At 39.7% G+C, this 22,916-nt stretch overlaps 1 protein-coding gene across 7 annotated transcripts in view; it reads left to right on the top strand.

The window, feature by feature from the left end:
• LOC120543278 (rho GTPase-activating protein 26-like) overlaps positions 1-22,916 on the top strand; it is a 250,835-nt gene that overhangs the window by 99,033 nt on the left and 128,886 nt on the right. For all 7 annotated transcript variants that reach the window (XM_039776307.1, XM_039776305.1, XM_039776310.1 and 4 more), the window contains exons 2-4: positions 12,712-12,807; positions 17,385-17,446; positions 19,621-19,692. In XM_039776307.1, coding sequence (XP_039632241.1) covers positions 12,712-12,807; positions 17,385-17,446; positions 19,621-19,692 — 230 coding nt within the window. The remainder of the gene's footprint in view (positions 1-12,711; positions 12,808-17,384; positions 17,447-19,620; positions 19,693-22,916) is intronic.

Genomic DNA, 22,916 nt, shown 5'->3' with positions numbered 1-22,916 from the left:
GTACCGATATTTAAGAATTAAAGGGGATGTACAGGACTACAGTAACTACAGGGGGATAACATTGATGAGCCACAGCATGAAGTTATTGGAAAGAGTAGTGGAAGGTAGGTTAAGAAGTGAGCTGATGATTAGTGAGCAGCAATATGGTTTCATGCCAAGAAAGAGCACCACAGATGCGATGTTTGCTCTAAGGGTGTTGATGGAGAAGTATAGAGAAGGCCAGAAGGAGTTGCATTGCGTCTTTGTGGACCTGGAGAAAGCATATGACAGGGTGCCTTGAGAGGAGCTATGGTATTGTATGAGGAAGTCTGGAGTGGCAGAGAAGTACGTATGAGTTGTACAGGATATGTACGAGGGATGTGTGACAGTGGTGAGGTCTGTGATAGGAGTGATGGATGCATTCAAGTTGGAGGTGGGATTACATCAGGGATTGTCTCTGAGCCCTTTCTTATTTGCAATGGTGATGGACAGGTTGACAGACAAAATTAGACAGGAGTCCTCGTGGACTATGATGTTTGCTGATGACATTGTGATCTGTAGCGATAGTAGGGAGCAGGTTGAGGAGACCCTGGAGAGGTGGAGATATGGAATGAAGGTCAGTAGGAACAAGACAGAATACATGTGTGTGAATGAGAGGTAGGTCAGTGGAATGGTGAGGATGCAGGGCGTAGAGTTGGCAAAGGTGGATGAGTTTAAATACTTGGAATCAACAGTACAGAGTAATACAGATTGTGGAAGAGAGGCGAAAAAGAGAGTACAGGCAGGGTGGAATGGGTGGAGAAGAGTGTCAGGAGTAATTTGTGACAGACGGATATCAGCAAGATTGAAAGGGAAGGCCTACAGGACGGTAGTGAGACCGGCTATGTTTTATGGGTAGGAGACAGTGGCACTGACCAGAAAGCAGGAGACAGAGCTGGAGGTGACAGAGTTAAAGATGAGGAAAAGAAGAGGAAGAGGAAAATAGGAAGGCCTATGAGAAGGTTTATGGATGTGGTGAGAGAGGACATGCAGGTGATGGGCGTGACAAGATGCAGACTTGCAGATGGCAAACCCCTAACAGGAACAGCTGAAAGAAGAAGAAGAAGAAGTTGCTTAAAGACATTCAGTATTTAAAATGAACACTTACATTTCATTTAGGTCAATTTTCCAGCCTTGAATGTGCAAATTTGCATTTTTGTTCAAACATAAATAACGAGTCATAAATGTGAAAGACGTGAGACGAGTGCGTCTCAATTTGAATAAGTGCCTAATTCATAGTGACAGGTTAAAACATGTGATTCATGGAGATGTGCATGAAGCCTTGAAATACAGCAAAACAGGGCCAACTACAGAGCTACTCTTCCTGTTGAATGATTTAGTTCCCTTCCTTCAGTGGTCAGTTCTTTCACACACTCCAGTAAGTGAATATACTAATATGAATATTACATATACAGCGTGTACGCAGCTAAGTGAATCTTACCAGCTTTGAACACGAGAAAGGAGCTATTTAAATAAAATGCATTATTATTATTAATCTTGGCCTGCAACATCTCACCAATATTTTTTGATGTATTTCAACCCTGGAAAATGCAATATGTTTTTATGCATGATATATAAATGTGAAATGCAAGTGTGTATTAAGGGTGGGCCTATGATTCGGTTTTGGCCAAATATACTATTAGAAATTGGGTATCTTTTTTGGTTTCATCAGGAGAACTCTGCTTAAAGCATGCAGCACATTTTCCAGTTTCCAAAATTTCTAGCTGAACATGAAAGGATCCAAAGCCCTTGACGCATTCGATGGTTTTGCTGATTTTGCTGTCATTCAATTGACCGTGTCAGAGTTATCATTATACATTACCACATTGCTTATTAAGCAAGCTAATCAAACGAAAAAAAAAATCCAATCCTAAGAATGTCACCTTGGCCACTTCGGCTATCTAGGCAGATTTTTATTAAGCATTTTGTCAAAACCGACATTCTGATTTACAGAGTATAAAAGCAGTGACCTGCTGTGAGAACTAAAGAAAAAAGGATGTTCTTACTCACATTATTACATTTGCAAGTATTTAACAGTTATATAGAAAGTGCTTGGGAAATCATAAATGCATAGGTCAAATTGTAAATGTCCCTGAGAGTGGGACACTGGTAAGTAAAGTGATCTGCCCAGGGTCACAGTGAATCCCTGACCAAAACTGAACTGCAGCTTTGTGCTTTACAGTCCAATAGCTTGTCTGTTAGGACCCCTGATCATTCTGGGTGCTGTAGAGGCACATTTACAAATACAGAATATAACACTAGCCTAACTGTATCTAGCTGCAATGTAGAGATCAATCAGAACAATAAAGTCGCTGCCCAGCCATGTTTAAAGGCAAGTAATATGTCATACGAGTCACATCGACATACATAATGACACAGCATTTCTCAGCTGTTGTCAAGAAGACTCGCCATCACCTTTACTTTGTCAGGCATCTGAGGAAAGCTCAGTTGTCTTCCTCTCCAACTATTATAGGGGCACAGTGAAGACCATCAGCTCAGGACCACAATGATCTATAGATTGTGGTGAAGTCAGCCTGGAATACTACTGGCGTATGACTTCCTTCTTGTTCTAATGTACGTAACATAAACACTCTGGTAAAAGGTTCATTAATTTTTGAAGCACTGGATGCAAGGACAGCTTGTCAGCATACTCAGAAGTCTCTTATACTGATAACTGCATTAGCAGACCTGATGTGATGTTGTATTTAATCCAAGGTTTGTACTGTTTGTGTCGTATTTATTATCTGTTGTTTGTACTGTATCATTGTTACTAATCTGCGGAACACAATTTTAAATTTTATTTCATTTGATATAATTCAGAATACATGTACGAAAATGAGAGGGAGGTCAGAGGAACGGTGAGGAGGCAAGGAGTAGAGTTGGCGAAGGTGGATGAATTTAAACACTTGGGATCAACAGTACAGAGTAATGGGGATTGTAGAAGAGAGGAAAAAGACAGTGCAGTCAGGATGGAATGGGTGGAGAAGACTGTCAGGAGTAATTTGTGACACACGGATATCAGCAAGAGTGAAAGGGAAGGTCTATAGGATGGTAGTGAGACCAGCTATGTTATATGGGTTGGAGATGGTGGCACTGACCAGAAAGAAGGAGACAGAGCTGGAGGTGGCAGAGTAAAAGATGCTAAGATTTGCATTGGGTGTGACGAGGATGGACAGGATTAGAAATGAGGACATTAGAGGATCAGCTCAACTTGGACGGTTGGGAGACAAAGTCAGAGAGGCGAGATTGCGTTGGTTTGGACATGTGCAGAGGAGAGATGCTGGGTATATTTGGATAAGGATGCTAAGGATAGAACTGCCAGGGAAGAGGAAAAGAAGAAGGCCTAAGTGAAGATTTATGGACATGGTGAGAGAAGACATGCAGGTAATGGTATAACAGAGCAACATGCAGAAGACAGGACGATATGGTAAAAGATGATCTGCTGTGGCAACCCCTAACAAGAGTAGCCGAAAGAAGAAGAAAATTTTATTTGATATACTTTATTAATCCCTGAGGGGAAATTGTCCTTTTTGCATGACTTTTGAGGGTCAAAGGGTGGGGTTAGTCATTGTACAGCACCCCTGGAGCAATTGTCAGAGTAGGATCCCTTCTGACAGTAATGGGGTTTGAACTGAAGACCTTCCAGATACCAGGACAGATCCTTAGCCTCTGGGCCACCACTCCACCCAGCTAAGAATCTCATTTTACTGTTTACCTATGACCATTAAGATCAACTAAGGTACTGCACCACTTTTTTGCACAATGAGGCTCATTTTGTCACACAGTTTATGTGAAACACTTTCTATGTAATCATCCAGGCTGTTGTTTTGGTTTGGTACTTGGAGGGCAGCTCAATGCTGTTTCTTTGCTCTCCTGTGGTAGGATATGCAGTTACGGAAGTTAAGGTGCCAGGTGGTAGATTTAGCTTCAGACTATTCCTTCTTTCCAAGGCCTTGCAAGGATATTTTCGTAGCACGAGTCGAGTCACTTTGTAACTAGGGAGCGGCTGTTTGGAGAGCTCTGTGCAGCTGGTGCCACTGTGCTCGATGGCTTTTGTTGTCTGTGCAAATTCTGTGAATCACCCTGATAAGAAACTGTAGAGCTGATTTTTAAAAAAAAATTATCTTTGCTCTCTTAACTCTATGAGCATTAAGGAAGTTACCCTTAAAAATTACAGTAACAGTAACCTTTTTCTGAATCTTCTTAATCTTTTTCACAGCCATGCAAAGTTTGACGAGAACATGAATGCCAAATAAACCTCATTTTTAATTGTCATGAAAATCTCTGAATAGTCCAAATGTTGAACTAGGATTCTGAGTTTTTTCTAAGATTTTATAAAGCATGTACAAAACATGTCAAGTCATGCTTGTGCCAACTTTGTCATCAACATGGTGTACTTCTCTTCTTAATGTAACCATTTTTCAGCGCTCTGAGGCCTGGATGCACAGGTCATCCAGCTCACACATTGAAAAGTGGTCCTCTGTGGCACAGCTAGTTCAGGGCCAGGTGGACGGTGATCGGCGTCACTACTTCACGTCTTAACTCCTGACTTTTGTTTATCTTCTCTCTCTGCCGTGGGCACTCGCACCTCCTTCTCTGTTGTCCTTGGTCATCCCTTTACTGCCACTTCTCAGTTCTTCTTAATTCAGGGGTTTGGATGGGGTGTTTGGGGGGTGGTAGTGCAGGGTGTTCGTCATGGTTTGGCAGTGTTGCTGATCCATTTTATGTTTTTATCATTAACTTGCTCTGCACTTGCTCTAACATTATGTCTTAATTAAAATTTAACCATAAAAGTTAATGTGATGCACATTACAAACAATGACTCATTTTTAGCATTCAACCCTCCCTTTTGGTATATACGATATTATTAACCCTTAATTTTTTATTGCTACTTCTGTCAGGGTCATGTGGATCCCATATCTATTCTGGCAGCGTTTGTGACAAGAGTGCCATTGCAGGAAACACTTGCATACCCCCAGTACTGAACCAGTCTTGAGCCAAGCGTTGTTCTAGTGTGCACGTCTTTGGCAAAGAGAACCTATAACAGCACTGGGGGGAATGTTCATAAGGCTCAAAGGCAGCGTTTGAACCCATCACAGAGATTTCAAAATGTGTCTTAATTGGGGGGTTCCTTAGATATGGGGTTTTAGGTAAACTAACTGTATGGCCTAAACCGGCCCACCCTGTAAGTGTGAGGGTAGCCTGTTATGGACTGATAACCTGTCTATTCTGGTTTCTTGTCTCTGCCTAGTTCTTCCATAATACCCTAAGTTCATAAAATTGAATTAAAAAAGTTCTGTAAATAAATAGATGGCTGGATGTTGCTTATAAAAAGTCAATTTTCATTAACCCTACCAAAACTGAACCGATTGAAAACCAGTGAAAAATAAATCCATTCCTTTTGTAAATCCATCTGACTTGCATTGTTATGGGTAGCCAGTACCTTTCTGAAAGCTTTGTGCCCAGTGCAAGGAGCTGACCCAAGTTGGGGCACCAGGGCACACTCACAGATACCACGCCAATGAAGCCACCCCATATAACATCGCACGCATGTCTGAAAACCAATTCAAGCAATTTAAACCACAGAGGTGATGGCCAGGCCAGGTTACTGCACTGCCATGCCCCTTATGGTAAGTAAATATCACGTCAAGTGTACTAGCAGTCTTTGTGCCTCAAGCATCCCTTGATATGATTAGAATCTTTCAAATGCTTCTGGAAAAGTGGGCCATAATATAGTTTTGAAGTGAAATATTTTCAAATCATTTTATTTAAGATTGTAAACGGGCTTGTAGTAATATTATGGCTGAATTGCTGAGATACATTTTGGTGGTATTATTTATTGTATGTCTCCATATTTTGAAAACATATTATACTCTTTCTTACTGTGTATGTTTATTTAAAATTAGTTTGCTCTATTTATAGTTAACCCGAGACTCCTGTTGCTTTATCATATAGTAAAGGTCTTCTTTTTTTTCTTTTACATGTTTTTATTTTTCATAGTCTTCCACAGGTAAGTGTTTAGTGTAGTTGCCCAAGTGCTGGAGGTGACTTTTGTGTCACCATCCTAAAGCTGCAGTGCCATCTTCTGTCTGTAACTTTTCACAAAGATGTCAGACTAAAAGAGAAAGCAGGAAATGAAAAAAATGAGCTCCTAAAATCATTCTTTTTTAAATACAAAATATGCACAAAATAGGTTCTAGTCATTTGAAACATACATGTTAGGATGACCCAATCTGAGAGTACCCATGAGAGTGAGTGCAGTTCTGCTGGACTGTTACATGCACAGTTGACACTGTCTTATACAGTGAAGTCCACGCGTCATGGATGTGCATTTAATAAACAGTTCATAGTAGCACATCTTGAATGTGTTATTGTAGGAGTGTGTGTATATTATTTGTTTGTGTGTGTGTGCGCATATATGTACGTTTTATATACATAAATATTTGAGTGCGTGTTTAACATACGATGTACCCGGTCCAGGAATCGTTCCTGCCTGTGCGTGCTGGGATAGGCTTAGTCTTCCTACGACCCTGCACTGGTTAAGTGTGAAATTATATGGATGCTGTTTATATATCTATTTATTTATCTTCGATGCTGGTATGTTTTTTTATTTTTGTATTGTTATTGTATTGCTCTCACCATTCTGAGGATACATGCAAGTAAGAATATCATTGTACTATGTACACATGACAGTGACATTTAACTTGAGGCCTGCATACACCATGGGCAGCACTGTTTCCTGGTGTGCAGCTTGGCTGTTTTCTCTTGTTAATGTGCATTTTCACCATGACCTCTGGGCTTCTCAGCACAGGTTGGTTGGTGACTGTAAACTAGCCCCCTGATGTCTCCCTGTGATGGACTAGTGTCCTGTCAAACACTTGACTGCATACAGGGTGGTCCAGATCTAATTATGCAGATCCAGATCGTCTGGATGACTTTGATTTATGTGGGGACGATTTCAGTTCAGCGTGAAGACAATTCTTCTTGTCGTCAGTTCACACACTTTTTTCAGGTGATTTTCTATGTAATAAACTTAATAAGTTATAGCGTACTGAAAATTGCATAATTAGATCTGGACCACCCTATAGATATAGGCCCTCTGGAGTGCAAACTTGGAAAATGCTGGTTTTTCTGAAAGATTGAAAATTGAGTCATGTATTTATTTAATTAGATTTCAGTAGTGAACACTAGGTGACAGCGTTTTGCCTGGCCTGGACCAGACATCTAGTAGTGATGGCAAAGCATTTCTCCTGTAGCAATGAAGTAGAGGCAACTGTGATCCTTGATCTCGAGTGAACTCCTACATACTCAATAATTGAGTGTTTTGAGTGCTTTACATATTATAATCACTGCTTATCTAGGAAATCTTCTTAGGATTTATTTGCCTGGGATATGAAAGTGAATTTGTGACCTCTTTTCCACATGTTGAGAGTTACATTTCAGAAGTGTAGTTTTAGAACTACTTTGTTATTCCACATGTTCAAATTTCAGATGTCCTGGAAAGCATCCAAGGTATGTGGCTTATAGGGGTCAGCTATGTGGTTATTTCATGTTACTTATTAATGGAAGTGATTTTTTTCAACTAATTGCTCTTTGCTCTCCAAATGGTTTTGCTTTTCCTTACTGTTAATCTAAACATTTGAGCATTTGGGCTGAAATATGGAAAACTCTTCTCTGAAAGATCAGGTTAGCTTCCTTTTCTTCTCTGTTTCTTACTTATGGCATTGTAAGAGAAGCACAATGTACTTTCCAGGGGACAAAGTGCAACAGAATGTCACTGTGCCAGTTGCACAGAAAGCTTAATTTGTTTTTACTTCTTAAAAAATGTCTTTTTCACACTCCTTGGCAGTTACTATGCTGACAATATGCAGCATAAATATATCACATACCACATCACTGCTGTTGAAGGGTATTAGAAAACTAATTTTGAAATGCGCCACAGTTATTGTTTTAAAGTTGTTTTATGACCGAACTAATCAACAAACACCCCTTATTTGTTATAGTGCCATTCTAGTCAAAACCATCCCAATGTGCTTGCTGTACACGTCTAAAACTATAATATGATTATTTATCCAGCAAATGGAAAACAAGGAGAATAAGCGACTTTGACGGGGTCGCACAGGGCATCCTTATTGTTTATAGGCCGACACTTGAGCCAGTAGGTCCCACCAGTGAGTTTTACTTTTTATCCTCATTGCGATTGTAACTTTACTAAACACAGCCTACATCTTTTAACTATAATAGTTTGCAGATTAATGTGAGGCTACAAGTCAAATTATTTGGTTTTTAACTTTGCCCCAGTAGGCCTCTAAAACCACAGAGCCTAGTGTCTTGACTCTTGTCAGTTTCCAAGGTCAAAGTGTTATTGTTATTGCCAAATGATGATGAGGCCATTACAGGATGCTTTAACTGAGCTTTTACGTGTCATTACTGTGTAACCTGATCAATGTTGCTTGGTTCCATGGTCTGTTCTTAGTGGTGATTTACCGTTTTTCCATTTGCAGCACTCGTTTTGCTCATTTCAGGGCTGTGTGGGCACCATTAGGCCTGAAGTGGTATACAACACCAGATGTGGAATTCCCATACACACACATGCTTGCACTCATACTGGCCTACGTTAGAGCCACCAATCTATATAATATGCTTTCTGGAGGAATTCCAGGGTGCCCCAAGAGAAATCCACACCGACGTCGGGAGAAAATGCAATTTTCACACAGTGAACTGGCCGGGATTCAAAACTCAAGGCTCGGGTGATGTGAGACAGCCATGTCAACATTGAGCCCCAGAGCAGTTGTTAGACTGCTGTCAGGTTGTTATGTGACCTGCTCAGGGTCACACAGTATTGGCAGAAGATGAATGGAGAGCCTTGGTGTTCACTGTTTAGTACCCTTTACTTCTGATTCCCTTTAGCTGCCTATTGTGAAAGATTTTTACAGGGTCGTAAATGTAGTATTTTCTGAGCCTTGGTGACTCATTTCAAGGACAGTTACGTGATGCACATTGTTCTTATTTTGGCCTGTAGATGATGTCTCTAGGATAGGCTTGGCATTAATGCACCATGACAGGTTAGACAGCTGAAGACCTTTAACAAATACGTTTTTTGCAAGTTTTTGGTGAACGAATACATAACCTGTGAAATGCCTTCCACAACCTAGTGACGCTGTATTTAGCATGTGTGTTAGACCAAGAGTCTCGAACCTTTTTTCCCCTGAGAGCTACTTTTACAAAATGAAAATGGCCGAGAGCTACTCATGTTTTCTAACGTTTATTCTCATAGCTTATTTCAATTCAAACAAACTGAATAAGCTTGTTTTGCCTGAACATTTACAAAACTCACATTTTGCATTAAAACGTCACAAAAAATATTTAGTTCACCTGCAAATGCATTTTGTATGTCTGTATGCATTTTCTAGTGTATCTCACACTATTGAATTAACACATGAATGCTGCCAAAACAAAAAAATGCAATTCCAAATACACTGATATGACTTATTTATTTGTCATTGTGTTCCATGTCACAAATATTCACATGTCCAGTTGCATGTGTGATGTGTTTTTTAGTTAGTCAGATGACTGGCACTGCATGGAGTCAACAAGTGAGGGGTATGGTGGGGTGTAGCCACTTAGGTTCACACTTACGGAGTCATTTAAATGTTCATCTGCCAGTCTTGTTCTGAACTTTGATTTCATGACATTCATGTCAGAAATTGCAGACTCCCAGAGGTATGGAGACCTAAACAAAGCAGACATTTTAAGAGCTCTACTAAGCTCCAGAAATGATGAGAATGCTGTTGTGACTGTAACTGCACATTATTCTGAAGATTTACTAATATATAATATATAAAATCCAGTGTCTGTCTGTCTGTCTGTCTGTCCGCTTTTCACAAGAGAACTACTTAACGGAACATTCCGGTTGATTTTGTGACTTCTCTCATTTCACTATGCATCATAGTCTACTTGTGGTACCGATTTATTTGCGCGAATCCTAGATCCATAGAACAGGCCGAGGGGGAGAGGCCTTCCTCACTCACTCGCCAGCTTCTACGCGTGTTCCTTAAACTCCGCTTAGCTAGGCAACAAGAGAACAATTGAATTCAACTTTGTTTGATGTTTAAAATAAAGTGTTACTTAGGTCTTGATGAGTTTGAGTCCAGATATTCTCTTAAGTGTATGCCACATTGAAAAGATAGATTACAATTCAGATTGTGGATCGTGATTTGATTTTTTGGAAAGATCGCCCACCCCTAATTTGACTAATCAAGTTTTCAAATTCATTAACCCTCTGGCAAGCTACTTGGAAAGGGGTTGTGCTCGCAAGTGACATGTTGGAGACCCCTGGTGTAGAGAGACCTGGGAATTAATTTTGGCCTGATTACCCTCTTCATGGCTTTTAAATATTGTGTTCATCTCTCTCTGTGGTGTGTTCTACAGGTGGGCTGTTTTAAACAAGTTCATGTTAGGTTCAGTGGTGTCTTTTTTCCCAGTTATGAGTGTGGACTTGTGTGAATATGCCCAGCGACTGTCTGGATTGGTTTTACATGCACATGATGCTGCTGGTGTAATCTCCAGACCCTTGTAACCCTCTAATTAAACAAACCCGGTGTGAAATTGGATTGGTGGATGGTTACCTCCACATGACATCTTTGAGCAGTTGCATACTGACATACGGTATTTGTAACATTTACTTTGTTGCTTGTGGCAAAGGTGTGGCAGAGTGACAATGACACTAAATTGTAGCATTTATTTAATTGAAAGCTGTGGCTAGAACTGCTGCCTTAAAGATCCAGTATTTTGGGTTCTATTCCTGTTTCTGGTCACTATCTGTGTGGGTGTTAAATTTGCCGTCCTTCTCTTTTCTTTGTGGCTTTGCTTGCCACATCCAAATGACCTCCATGTGAGGCTCATCGACAGTTCCAACTGGTCCTTTGTGAGTATGAGAGTGAGAGAGGAAGATGGCTCTCTAATTGAGTGTCTCCCCTTACAGGGTGAGTTTCTGCTTTGACCTCTGTGCTTCCAGAATGTTAAGAATTGGATTGGGTACACGTGAAAAAGTTACATCTAAAACAAGATAAAAAGCACATTGGCATATTAGATACCACCACTGCTGCTTCTTTTCCGGTCCCAGTCCATATGCAGTTTCCATGTTGTCTTGATATTGACTGGGTGGTCTCTGGATTCTTCCCACATCCTATTCATATTCTGGTAGGTTAACTGATGGCTCCATACTCGTCCGGTATGTACTGAGTGTGTGAATGTGAGTGTGTAATGCACCGGATTAGTGTCCTTGTCCTGGGTCTTTCTGGTTAGGGTACAGCACCTTACAACCTGGGAATTGGGGGGAAAAAAAACAGAAAATAAATTTATGGACAGAAAATAAAGCCATCACAGTGTTCATTCCAAAATATCTATAGATGAAGCATGGCGAAAGCTTCTCAATTAAGCTTTAATCTTACATACTTGTTTTATATTTCAAGCCAAGCTGATGGCTATTGACTTACCATTTCTCCAGTCAGCAAAACTTAAAGTTCTTTCAGTTTTATTTAATTTCATTTTTAATAAATAATTAGAGCAAAATATATTGAGTAAGCTTGGTGTATATGAATTGATCATTTCAATGTTTCTAAGTCAAATGAAATAAAGGCGTAAATGGCCAATATTCTTCTATGAAGTAATCTGATGATTAAAACGAACAGAACCGAGAAATTCTTCTCTTTTGGCAAATGTCAAGAAGGCAGTTGTAAGGTAAAATTATTGTTCAAAGCTGTTAAAAAAATAATTAGAAATGCAAGAACATCAGATGTCACTTTCAATCAATGAAACATTGTTATAAATAACTGGGAAAGCTCCTCCATTTCCCAAGCTCATGTCTATCCTGGGATTGCAGCATACAAGGCGTGAACCAAATCAGGATGGGACACAAGTGCAGTTCAGGGGACACTCACACATGTATCCAAGTTCGAATGACCAGTTAACCTAAGCTTTGTGTCTTTGTGGGAGGAAAGTGAAATACCCAAAAAAAAGCCAATCAATCAGCTGTGCCACCGTACCATCTGAGACATAATTCATTGCATATGTGAATATTTTTGAAGGCCGATTACTTATTTCCTCAGTGATAATATGAAACACTGCTTAATTTTCCAGTTTCACTTTACATTAATCACATTCTGTAAGTTCAATTAAGTTCACTCTTACAAAGCACGCTGCCACTTCTGCTATGCACTAGTCTAACTATTGTATATTTAAAATAAAGCCAAAGAGTGTTCCTTGTTTTTCCTGTACATGTGTGAATGGGACTGATTGACGTTTATTTTTCTGATCCAGAATCAGCAGAGTGGTTAATGTCTTGGGTTTAGACCCGCACACATTAGTTTTGCTTGTGGAGTTTGCGCTGTCTTCCTGTGTCTGAGTTACTCCGTTCTCAAGAATCCCAAGGGGGTGTGTGTGTTAGGTGATGGGTAATGCTACATTCATCCAATGTGAGTTTTGGGGACTGGCACCCCATCCAGGCGTTGTTCCCTTCTTGCACTCACTGTAGCCTCACGAGGCTTTAGTCTTCTGTAACTCTTTATTGGTATAAGCAGTCTTGAGAATTTTATTTTATTCTAATACAGAATTTTAAATCTTCTGCCATTATGTCTTTATTGCTGAATTTCAGAGCCAGCTCTTAACTGTCATTTATGTCATCTCTTTTAGGTCTTTCTTCAGCTGAGAGAAAGTTTGCAGAGTCTCTGAACGAATTCAAGTTTCAGTGTATAGGCGATGCAGAGACCGACGATGAAATGTGTATCGGTAAGCAGTCTTCTCTGTCCAGCATTTTTGTTTTTCATGTTTGCTCTGCAGCAGAAGAGTCCAGATGTATAATTGGGTGCCTCCTTGTTGATAGTGAAAATGGCTGTCTTTATCTGCCTGAGACAGGAGTGGTGCTGGCTGAGGTGATAGTGACAAGTTTGGCAGTCCCTCTTGGAGCATTGCGTTCTTCATACTAGTTAGATCTGCTATTCAGCTTTAGTGCATACTCAACTAGCCTGGATGAAGAATGTTTGTGTTCATCACAGAATCTTGAATATTGGTAATACTTCTATGGAGAACAATTTTTATCTCAGTGACTCAGAAGTGTTTATTTTTATCATAATATATGACAAATGCATATGATATCAGTAAAGCAAAAATAAAAAGTCCCCATAAAATTCAGTGTTAATTATGAACAGTGTGCTGTGTTTACAGTGACTGAGGACTTACCATTGGTTATGCGGCATAGACATCTGCACTTTGATAATGAAAGCAGTAGCATCATTATGTCCACTCTTAATCTAAACTTCATTCTAGTAAACAAAATACGAGACATTTGTTTCTTTTAATTGGAGGAAGTACTTGCTTAATCTCCTATTTATGCTATTGTGTACCCAAGGTATTCATTTCTGCACCCGGTGTTGGCTGGGATTGGCTCCAGCAGACCCCCGTGACCCTGTGTTAGGATATAGCAGGTTGGATAATGGATGGTTAATATCTCCTTCTGTGTGTGATTGCCAATGGACTTTTATCAAGCACAAGCTATTTTAATGTTACCCGTACTGTATGTTAAAAGAATCTTAAGAAAAAGACTTCTCTAAATATGCTTTTGTTAAGCTTTCTTACTGTTTCATCGCACACACCCACCTCAGCTCTCTTCATTTTTGTATGAATGCTCAGTAAGGACTTCTGCCCCTCAGCTTTGCCCCCAGAAATTTTGATCTGTTATCACCTTGAAGTGGGTGTTTTCATTTTTTTTTCTTTTCTTTTCCACTAAGAATGTTATTTTGGCCCTCAGTCACCAGAAAAGATTTCAAAGACCTCTTTTTATTAATTTATGTATAAGTCTGAATGATCAGCACTTATTTTCAGTCAACATCCATCTATTTTCTAACCCGTTATAGGGTGTCTGTCCTGACAGAAATGCACATAGTGTAGGAAGCAACTCTGGGCAGGGTACCAGTCAATCACAGGACACTTTTGTGGTGCACACGCATGTTTTTTGCATGTGGAAACAAAACTGGATTAACCAGAGCAATGCCCAGACAGACAGAGAGAGAACGTGCAAGCTCCATATGAACAGTGCTTGGGCAATGGATTCAGATTTGCAGTGCTGGCCACAGGTTCATCAATGAATATATTATTTTCCATTTGCAATAATGACATACATGTTACAAAGATATATTGTTTAATATTTTTATATTTATTAAATTACTTATTATACTCCTATTACTTTAAAACTTAAGAGTTGGCACTCTCCATTCTGGTAGTATCCACATTGGTTTCCTCCCTTTTTCCAAAGATGTTGGAATAAATTGGCCCAGTGTGAGGGGACTTGGGTGTCTTTCATCCCAGGATTACAGGATGTCAATGGGATAGCCTATAGCTTACCGCTACCCAGTAATGGAATAAGTAGGCTCAAAAAAGTAATGAATGGATGGATCATCAAGATTCAGAAGTGAAATATTGTGTCCAGTTAAGTCGGCTTGTTTTTATGCTTTCCAAAGATTAAATCCTAAATGCTCTTGCTCGAACTTGTAGGACATTCTTTTGCATTTCCTGTTGAATCCATTTGGAAAAGATCCAGATCATTTTATAGTTACCTTCTGGTAGGGTTCCTCAAAGAACAGGAAATGGAACACAGGGAGAGCTCATTTGAGATGAGAGGTTTATTTTGTCCACGGTCAGCTGAGTTACTTAGTGGTTCACAGACTTCTTCTGCCATTGAAGTCAAAGCAGTCATGTAGGGATGTCACTCTTGTTACTCACAGATTTTTGCTGATTTTTTTTTTTATTATTCTAGGCAGTGCATTAGCACGGTCGTTAGCACTGCTGCTTCATGCATCGAGCATCCTGTGCCTGTTAACTATGTGGATTTTTCACTTTTTCCCTGCTTGTTTGGCTTTTCCTTCAGGTTTTCCAGTTTTCCTGCTACATCCATGGTTAGGTTAATTGGCGACTCTGAATTTGACCCTGTGTAAGTTTGAGGCTACGTCAACACTACTATGTTTTTGTTTAAAAATGCAGACATTAGTCTCCAATTTCACCTTTCGTTCACAGTACGCAGCGACTTCTGAAAACACTGGCTCAGCATTGCAACACAGATGGGGGAAAACATAGACTTTTGAAAACATGGCAAAGATTTGTTCTTTGCTTGTTATGTGACACATCTCTGATTGGGTACCGCTCATTACAACATCTTATTCCCTGATTGGTCACTCTTTGAAGTGGAAATCCATATTCCAACATAGCGGACACTGAGTTGCTTTCTATGGCTTGCACATGTTGTGTTACGTGTTAAGTGTATCTAAATTGTGTTTTGTACAGTTTGAATGCTGCATACATGCTCAAAAGGTAAATAATTTACCAGTTGCTACAGTTTGGAGATAAATCCAGTGGTTGGTGGCATTCCCATCGCTTCAAGGATTTTTCCACAGATGCACACATGCACTGTGTAGGTGAACATCTATGTCGTATTCATTTTCATTCATGTGGACAGAGATGCTTTTTCAAACAATGTGAAAACCCTGGTGTGGGCCAAGATAATTTTCGTTTGTAAACACCATTTTTAATTGTAAATGCTGTAGTGTGGACACAGCCTAGTTGTTAATGATTGTGTGAGTGGACATGTGAAGAACTCTAGTGCTCAGTCCAGGGCCGTCTCCTGCCTTAAGTTCAGTGCTTCCAGTGAGTTAGATATAGTCAGTTTAAGAATGTTGTTGTTCTTATTATTATTACTATTATTATAAAACTTGGGTATCTTAACATATACTTTCCTAAAATTAATTCTTTAATGGGTGGTTAAATTTAGACAGACTGGTACAACATTGAACAGAAAATCTCTAGGCTGTCCATGGACTGTACGAATGCCTGAAAACATCTAAGCTCTAAGGGCATCAATTTTGCAGTCTCCTAGACGTTCAGTGCACAAACATGCTTCTGCCTTAGGCATTTCCAACACGCCTTTGAGGAGGATTTTGCATGAGGACCTCAATTTCCATCCATACAAAATGATGGTAGTGCAGGAACTCACTGGGAGAGCCGTAGAGAGTTGTGCACAAACATTCTGCAAACTGTTCATCGAGATGCCATCGTCGTATGCAGTGACGAAGCACATTTCCATTTGAATGATTACATAAATAAGCAAAACTTTCACTATTGGACTGAAACCCATTGTCGTGAGCTTCATCAGAGACCCCTGCACAGTGAGCGTGTTACAATTTGGTACACCATTGCAGAATTTAGCATTGTAGGCCCTTACTTTTTTAAGGAGGGGGAGCAATGGTCACCATCACTTCAGAACGTTACATTGAACTTTTTGCGGGCCCAGCTGGAAGGAATGGACAAGTTGGATACCTGGTTTCAATAGGATGGAGCAACAGCTCATACGGAGATCCATGCCAGTTTTGCAGGAGATGTGTCTAGATAAGCTGATCGGCGATGTCGGGTGGCCTTCACACTCACCTGATCTCGCTCTCCGTGATTTCTTCTTGTGGGGCTATCACAAGTCGAAGATATACACACACCAACCTCAAAACCTTGAAGCCCCCAAGAACACTATTCGCCACGAAATAGCCTCTGTTCCCCTTGAAATGGGCGAACGAGTCATGCGAGCGTTCAGTATTGCTAATGATGGCCATCACCTTGAAGGCATCATTTTTAAAAAACCACAGTGAAAAAAATCTATTTTGTATCCCCTTTCTTGTGCCGTAATGAAATTTGTTTTATCTTGTAGAGTTTTGGTAGAATTAACGTTTGAATTGTGGTACTTTTTTCCTCACCCTGTATTATAATTGACTGAGAACTGTCAGTTCTGAATGCTGTCTTTCTCCTTGCTCTGAACCCTAGTTAAGTTGATGAGATGAGGAATGCTTTGCACCACTTTATATTCTTCACATTGCTTTATATACTTCACACTACATCTTGTTTAATGTTCCCTTTAAAAGCGGCTCTTCGTCCATCTTGTGTCTAAAATATGTTTTGTATTGGCACATTTTACTGTATCTCCAATTTCATTTGAACATTACACTGTTGCTGCTCTTTTTACCAAACTGTAACATCTCAGGAAGCTTTTGAGTTGTGTTCCCTCTCACAGCTTACTTGATTGTTGTAGAATGTTCGCTAGTTTTGAATAAGATGTAAAAGTGATATTTTTAATTTTAGAGCGTTACAAATCAATCGTAAAGGTAATGAGTGAAATATTTTATGTGGTGCTTTTTAAAATTTGTCAGAAAGGTCACCCTGTTGACAGTCTCTAAATAGCTGTAAGGGGATTTATTGAGTTCAACTGCATTCCATGTGTCATGAGTTTTCACAAGAATATAGTGCACTATTGTAATTTTATTCCTCTTTCTCAGCACGATCACTGCAGGAGTTTGCTGTTGTCCTGAAAAACCTAGAAGATGAGCGGACACGAATGGTAAGTTTGTAAGTAGACTGATGTATGAAATAAAGGAATTTCAGAGAGATGTTAAAGTTCCTTTAGTTTCCTCCTACATTAGTGATTATACACATGCAAAGGAAAACACACTTACACAGGCCCCAATTCATAGTTTTTTATTTTAAAAGTTTCATGTTCACTTGAGTTCTTCACATTTTCATGAAAGGCCTAGCCAGTTTCTGGTGGCATTTCATTTTGCATGGTGTTTATTAGTTAGCAAGTAGACAATAGGAAGTTCAGTGAACTGTGACAAAGGTAAATGTTCAATTAGTAAACGTTTCATTTTGTATCTTTTATTGTGTGCACTGCTAACAAAGTGCTCTCAAAAGAAATCTGCATTACAGTATAAGGTGTTCAACAACAGAAAAAGCAAGAAGAGCCAACTGTACAAAGAAGTAAGGCTTTTAGCTTCGGAAAAGCATCTTGACGACAGTTTGTGGTGACTTAGCTTTGAGCTGACCAAGAGGGGCTGATGGTCAGACATTTGTCAAGTGCCTTATGTAGGGCAAACAGAGAAAAGAGAATGCCACTGTCATTGTGAAGACACAAGGAGGCAGATCATTAACTTGGGGGTGCCTAGCACAGTATAGAAAGAGGATTTTAATCAGAATAAAATGTCGTACTCTCTGTCTTATTGATCTGTAGTGTGTGAAACCTGAAAATCAGCTAATTAGTTACAAAAGTGTGAAAATCTCTGTGACTAGACCTGCTCTCTAATTGTTACATTCTGCAGGGATTTCACTGCACAGAAATGATCTAATAATCCCTAAATTATTTTTGACTCATTCAGAAAACAGATTTGGATCATTTAATTTCTCAGTTCTCTATAAAGTGAAATGTGTAAGGTTCAATATGGAAGGTGAGATATAACTATAAGTGCTCATTTGAAGTTATGTTGTCTTCATGATGTTCTGAGTTTATGATTATTCTTACTGTTTGTTTTTAGCTGACCTCACTTTACAGGATTATGCTGTCAATTCAGTCTGTTGTACAGAATGTTTAACAGGGATTGTAGGATGTGGTGAGGTACATGTAGGTCGTTGATCATCTTTGTTCTCTCGCCTGACACTGACTTCCGCAGCACTAAAAATGTTTTCTCAAGCTGTTCTCTGGAATCAGAACTACCAGAAATAAGCAGTTTGCGTCAACAGTGTATATACATTTAAGCAAGTGGAGAAGTGAAATATGGAAGTGTATGCTGTTCCCTGTGTAGTCAAATGATAAATATATTGCTTGATCAATGATCAGATAACAAATACACAAAACACAGAATCAATGTGGAATGATCTGTATTTCTAAGTTTAACTTACAGCTTTTTCTTTTCTTTGGTAAAACAGTGAAAATAAATTATAGAGTGGGTAGTAAGAAGGGGAAGCTATGCCTTGAAAAAAAAAACTACTCGCTTTACCCCGCTTGTGGTGAATGTGACTGATGGTTATAAGTTCTGCAGAAACGCATTTGCACAACTGTAGAGTGCAAGGCTCCTGCAAGTACCCACGCTGTCAGGCTTTTGCCCACAATTGTTATCTTGATTTCCCTTTTCCCAAATTTCCCATTTGCAAATTCATGGACTTTTGCAATGTTTGATTTTTTTTTTTCTTTTTGGCCCAGTCACTTTAATGGTGCAGTTTACATGTTCTCTGTTTTCTCCAGGTACTCTGATTTCTTCAACATTCAAATGGGCATGTCTTGTAAACTGGTGACTGTAAAGTGGCCTGATGATAACCCAGAGCTGAAGCCTTAAGTTCCGTGCTTCCAGGATAGGCTCTCGTTGGCCACAACACTGAGTTAGATATAGCCAGTTTTAAGAATGTTGTTGTTCTTATTATTATTACTATTATTATAAAACTTGGGTATCTTAACATATACTTTCCTAAAATTAATTCTTTAATGGGTGGTTAAATTTAGACAGACTCGTACAACATTGAACAGAAAAAAAGAGCTGAAGCCTGCATTAAACCCAGAGCGTTTGGGATGGGCCTTGGTTGCAAGTGACTTTAAAATGATATACTGTAAGCAGGATTAAAATATAGTTATTTTTACATTTTGACAAAGTACTGTGCTTTATAAAATGCTCTTATCTCTTTTCCTGATAGGGCAAGATAAGGCTAAAAATATTTTCACCAGTTTGAACTTTTTGGATTTCTTTTCAGATTGAAAATGCCACTGATGTTTTGATTGCACCATTGGAGCGATTCCGCAAGGAACAGATTGGGGCAGCAAAGGTAAGCAGAGATTTCAGTTGTATGTCTTGCATCATAGTATGGAGAAGAGCAAAAACGAACAAAACACATTTTTTATTTGAATTGAAGTTCTCCTGTTGTATTCTAAAATTAGTTGTAATTTGTCAAGCAGCTCAGTAACTTAATATTCTGAAACCTGCATGCTCCTGTTTTATGTAAGTCTTAGGAGATGTGGGGGGAAAATCCGTGCAAATCCTGCAAAATCTACATGTGCAACAACAAAGCATAGGATTTGGACTCAGGAAGCTGGATCTGTGAGCCCACTGCCTGTTGGGTGTTGTGATTTTTATAAGTTGCTGTTTTTTTTTTTTTTTACATTGAATTTTACTAGAATTAGTTGGGCTGGTGCCCTGCTAGGGGTTTGTTTCCTGCCTTGCGCCCAGTGCTGGCTGAGATTGGCTCCAGCAGACCCCTGTGATCCTGCAGTTAGGATATAGCGGGTTGGATTAATGGATGGATAGAGTTAGTTTAGTTTCTTAGCTTAGTTCTCCTTTATACAGAGGAAATATACACATACATACATACATACATACATACATACATACAGGTACAATTCCGTTACAACGAACTGCCAGAGACCTAAAAAATATTTTGTTGTAATTAAAATTTTGTTGTAATGAGATGCTGTATTTGTTGCTATAGTTCTTTCTTTAACTTGCATCCAGGCGTTTGCAATCATTTCAATAGCTTCTTTCGTGTTAATTTTAATCTCCTCCTGTCTACAAGTTAGAGTTTTTCTCAGCATATCCTTGTAATCATACACTTTCAGGGTGTGAGTGATGCCCAAATCCAATGACTGAAGCGCTGCTGTGCAATTGATTGGGAGGAATTCAACACGAACATTATCTAAATGCAGAAGCATTGTTGGTAGCATAGTTATCAATCAGAAGCCAAATCATCCTTTTCTTCTTCATATTGTAAAGTTTCTGAATTCTTTTGGGATCCCCCCTAACACAACGTGAATGTCACGCTGAAGTGTGTCCCAAAGCGTGATTGCAGCACCTGTGTAAGACTGTTTGTCCATTGTCTGGGCAGGGCAACAGCACGCCCACAGTGATGCGCCACAGAAGCAAATCCTAAAAGATTACGGTCACGTTGCAAGTCCCTGTCTTACACCCCAAAACACGAGACTGAGTCTCAGTACTTTAGCAAAGCCAGCTGTATTAAGCTTGAAACAGGAAGATATTTATTGTAGCGTGATCTGCCACTCTCCTATACACAGACACAGCAGTCAGGCAGGGTCATGGCCAGGTTAGTGGCCAAGTAATCCTGTTCCCTGCATTTACAATGTTCCTTTCATCACCCATCGAGATATTTTCTGTTTGCTTCAGTGAAGAGCCGCAGCTGAGCTGTGAGCCTGCTGTTGCTCCGGTAACAGATAAACAGTCTTCCATAGACGTGGAGTTTGGACTTCGGGACGCTCTTCGGCGTGTTGTCCACTTGAGGGAGGTCCCAAGAGAGTTTAGAAACCTCACATTTTCTTGAATGAGTGCCACATTAATAGGAATGTTTCTTAAACGAGCATCACTGAACCACATAAAAACGTCTTTTTATGTGTCTTCAAATGCAGCAGTTCGCATATGTTTGCAACCCAAAATTTTTCTTCTTTTTTGGCGAAATTCCAAATTCATTGGCAATGTCTTTTTTCTTTTTGCCGCAATCGAGAGCTACAAAAAAGTAACTTTTTTTTCCTAATATGAACTGTTATTTTTTCATGTCTGCCGTTTCTATAGGAGGGTGACAATGAGTTAAATTCCAGTGGATGTTTTTCAAATGTTGACGAGCAATAAGCAAAAGCGAAAACAAAAACAGCAAAAAAACAGTACGAGAAAAGTTCGAAGAAACACATTTTTTTTTTTTAACAATGTTTCTGTTTGGGGATCGTTGTGCACAACTGAGCTGCGACCACAGAACTCACTGCTCTGTGGATGATTCATTACAGCATTTCAAGGTGTTTTGGGTACTTCGTTGTAATGAAAATATCTGCTGAATGTACTTCTTAGTAATGAGATTTCTATAGACTCATGTCATATGGGGAAACTGTTGGGACCATAAAAATACTTTGTTGTAATGAAAATTTGTTGTTAAAGATATTCGTTGTAACGGAATTTTACCTGTATATATATATGATCCAGCACTCTTAACACTGGGGATTTCAATCATGTCAGCATTTCCTCCCACTTGACTGGTCTCATACAGTATGCTGACTGTCCCACAAGGGAAAACAAAACACTGGACTTGTGTTATGCCAACATTAAGGAAGTTTACAGTGCTTTTGCAGTACCATGACTTGGTAGATCAGACCACAATCTGATTTGTCTGTGGCCAGTATACACACCCTGTGTAATGAGGCAGCCTGTAACTGTCTGACCATTCAGGAAGTAGACACCTGAGGCCAGAGATTCTCTTAGGAACTACTTTGAGTGTAGGGATTGAAATACACTGCTGTATGACAGATAAGAACACAAAGAGGCTGACAAGTGGGTGAAGAAAACTGGCTTGGTGCTGGGCAGGACTATGAACTCACTGGGGATTGTGGTGGAAAGGTGCATATGGGGAGGATGGTCCAGGCCATCCTTAACAGTAGCAGTCACCCTCTTCATAACATTTTAGAAAGTCAGAGAAGTAAATGTAGCAGTCGTCTTCTCTCACTGCGTCGTAAAACAGAATGCTTTAGAAGAACATTTGTTCCTACTGCTGTGAGATTTTATAACTCGTGTTGTCAACACAAGTGATTCATAAACTGGTCACCACTCTACCTTCTGTCTGTCTGTCTGTCCGTCCGTCTGTCTGTCTGTTGCCACTCCCCTCTACTCACTCGGTTCACTTACACACTGCGCTGCTCTTCTCATCCGCACCCGTGCTGCAGCCGCCCTGTGTAACTAACTCATGTGCTCCAGCACCTTCCACACTCAAACCTGTTTTATCGTGATACTTCCACCATTTTCTCGGGACATCATCCTCCTTTCGCTCAGATGTTTCATTTGTACATTTGTACGGAAAGCATAGTGCTCAATAGCTATCCAGTCACATGGCCCTCTGTATCTACAGCCACAAACAAAATGAAAATGCCACCCTGAGTAGATGTAGATGCTCTCCAGTTGGCAAAATCATTTCACATGGACCTGAATAATGCCCACTTATGTGCTATTTAATATAAAGTTGTATACATATGATGTGTAAATGTTCAGCACAAGGGATTATAG

The sequence above is a fragment of the Polypterus senegalus genome, chromosome 13 (assembly GCF_016835505.1).
Source record: "Polypterus senegalus isolate Bchr_013 chromosome 13, ASM1683550v1, whole genome shotgun sequence".
NCBI classification, from domain to species: domain Eukaryota; kingdom Metazoa; phylum Chordata; class Cladistia; order Polypteriformes; family Polypteridae; genus Polypterus; species Polypterus senegalus.
The sequence above is the reverse complement of the archived record's forward strand: the minus strand, read 5'-3'. Positions and strand labels throughout refer to the sequence as shown.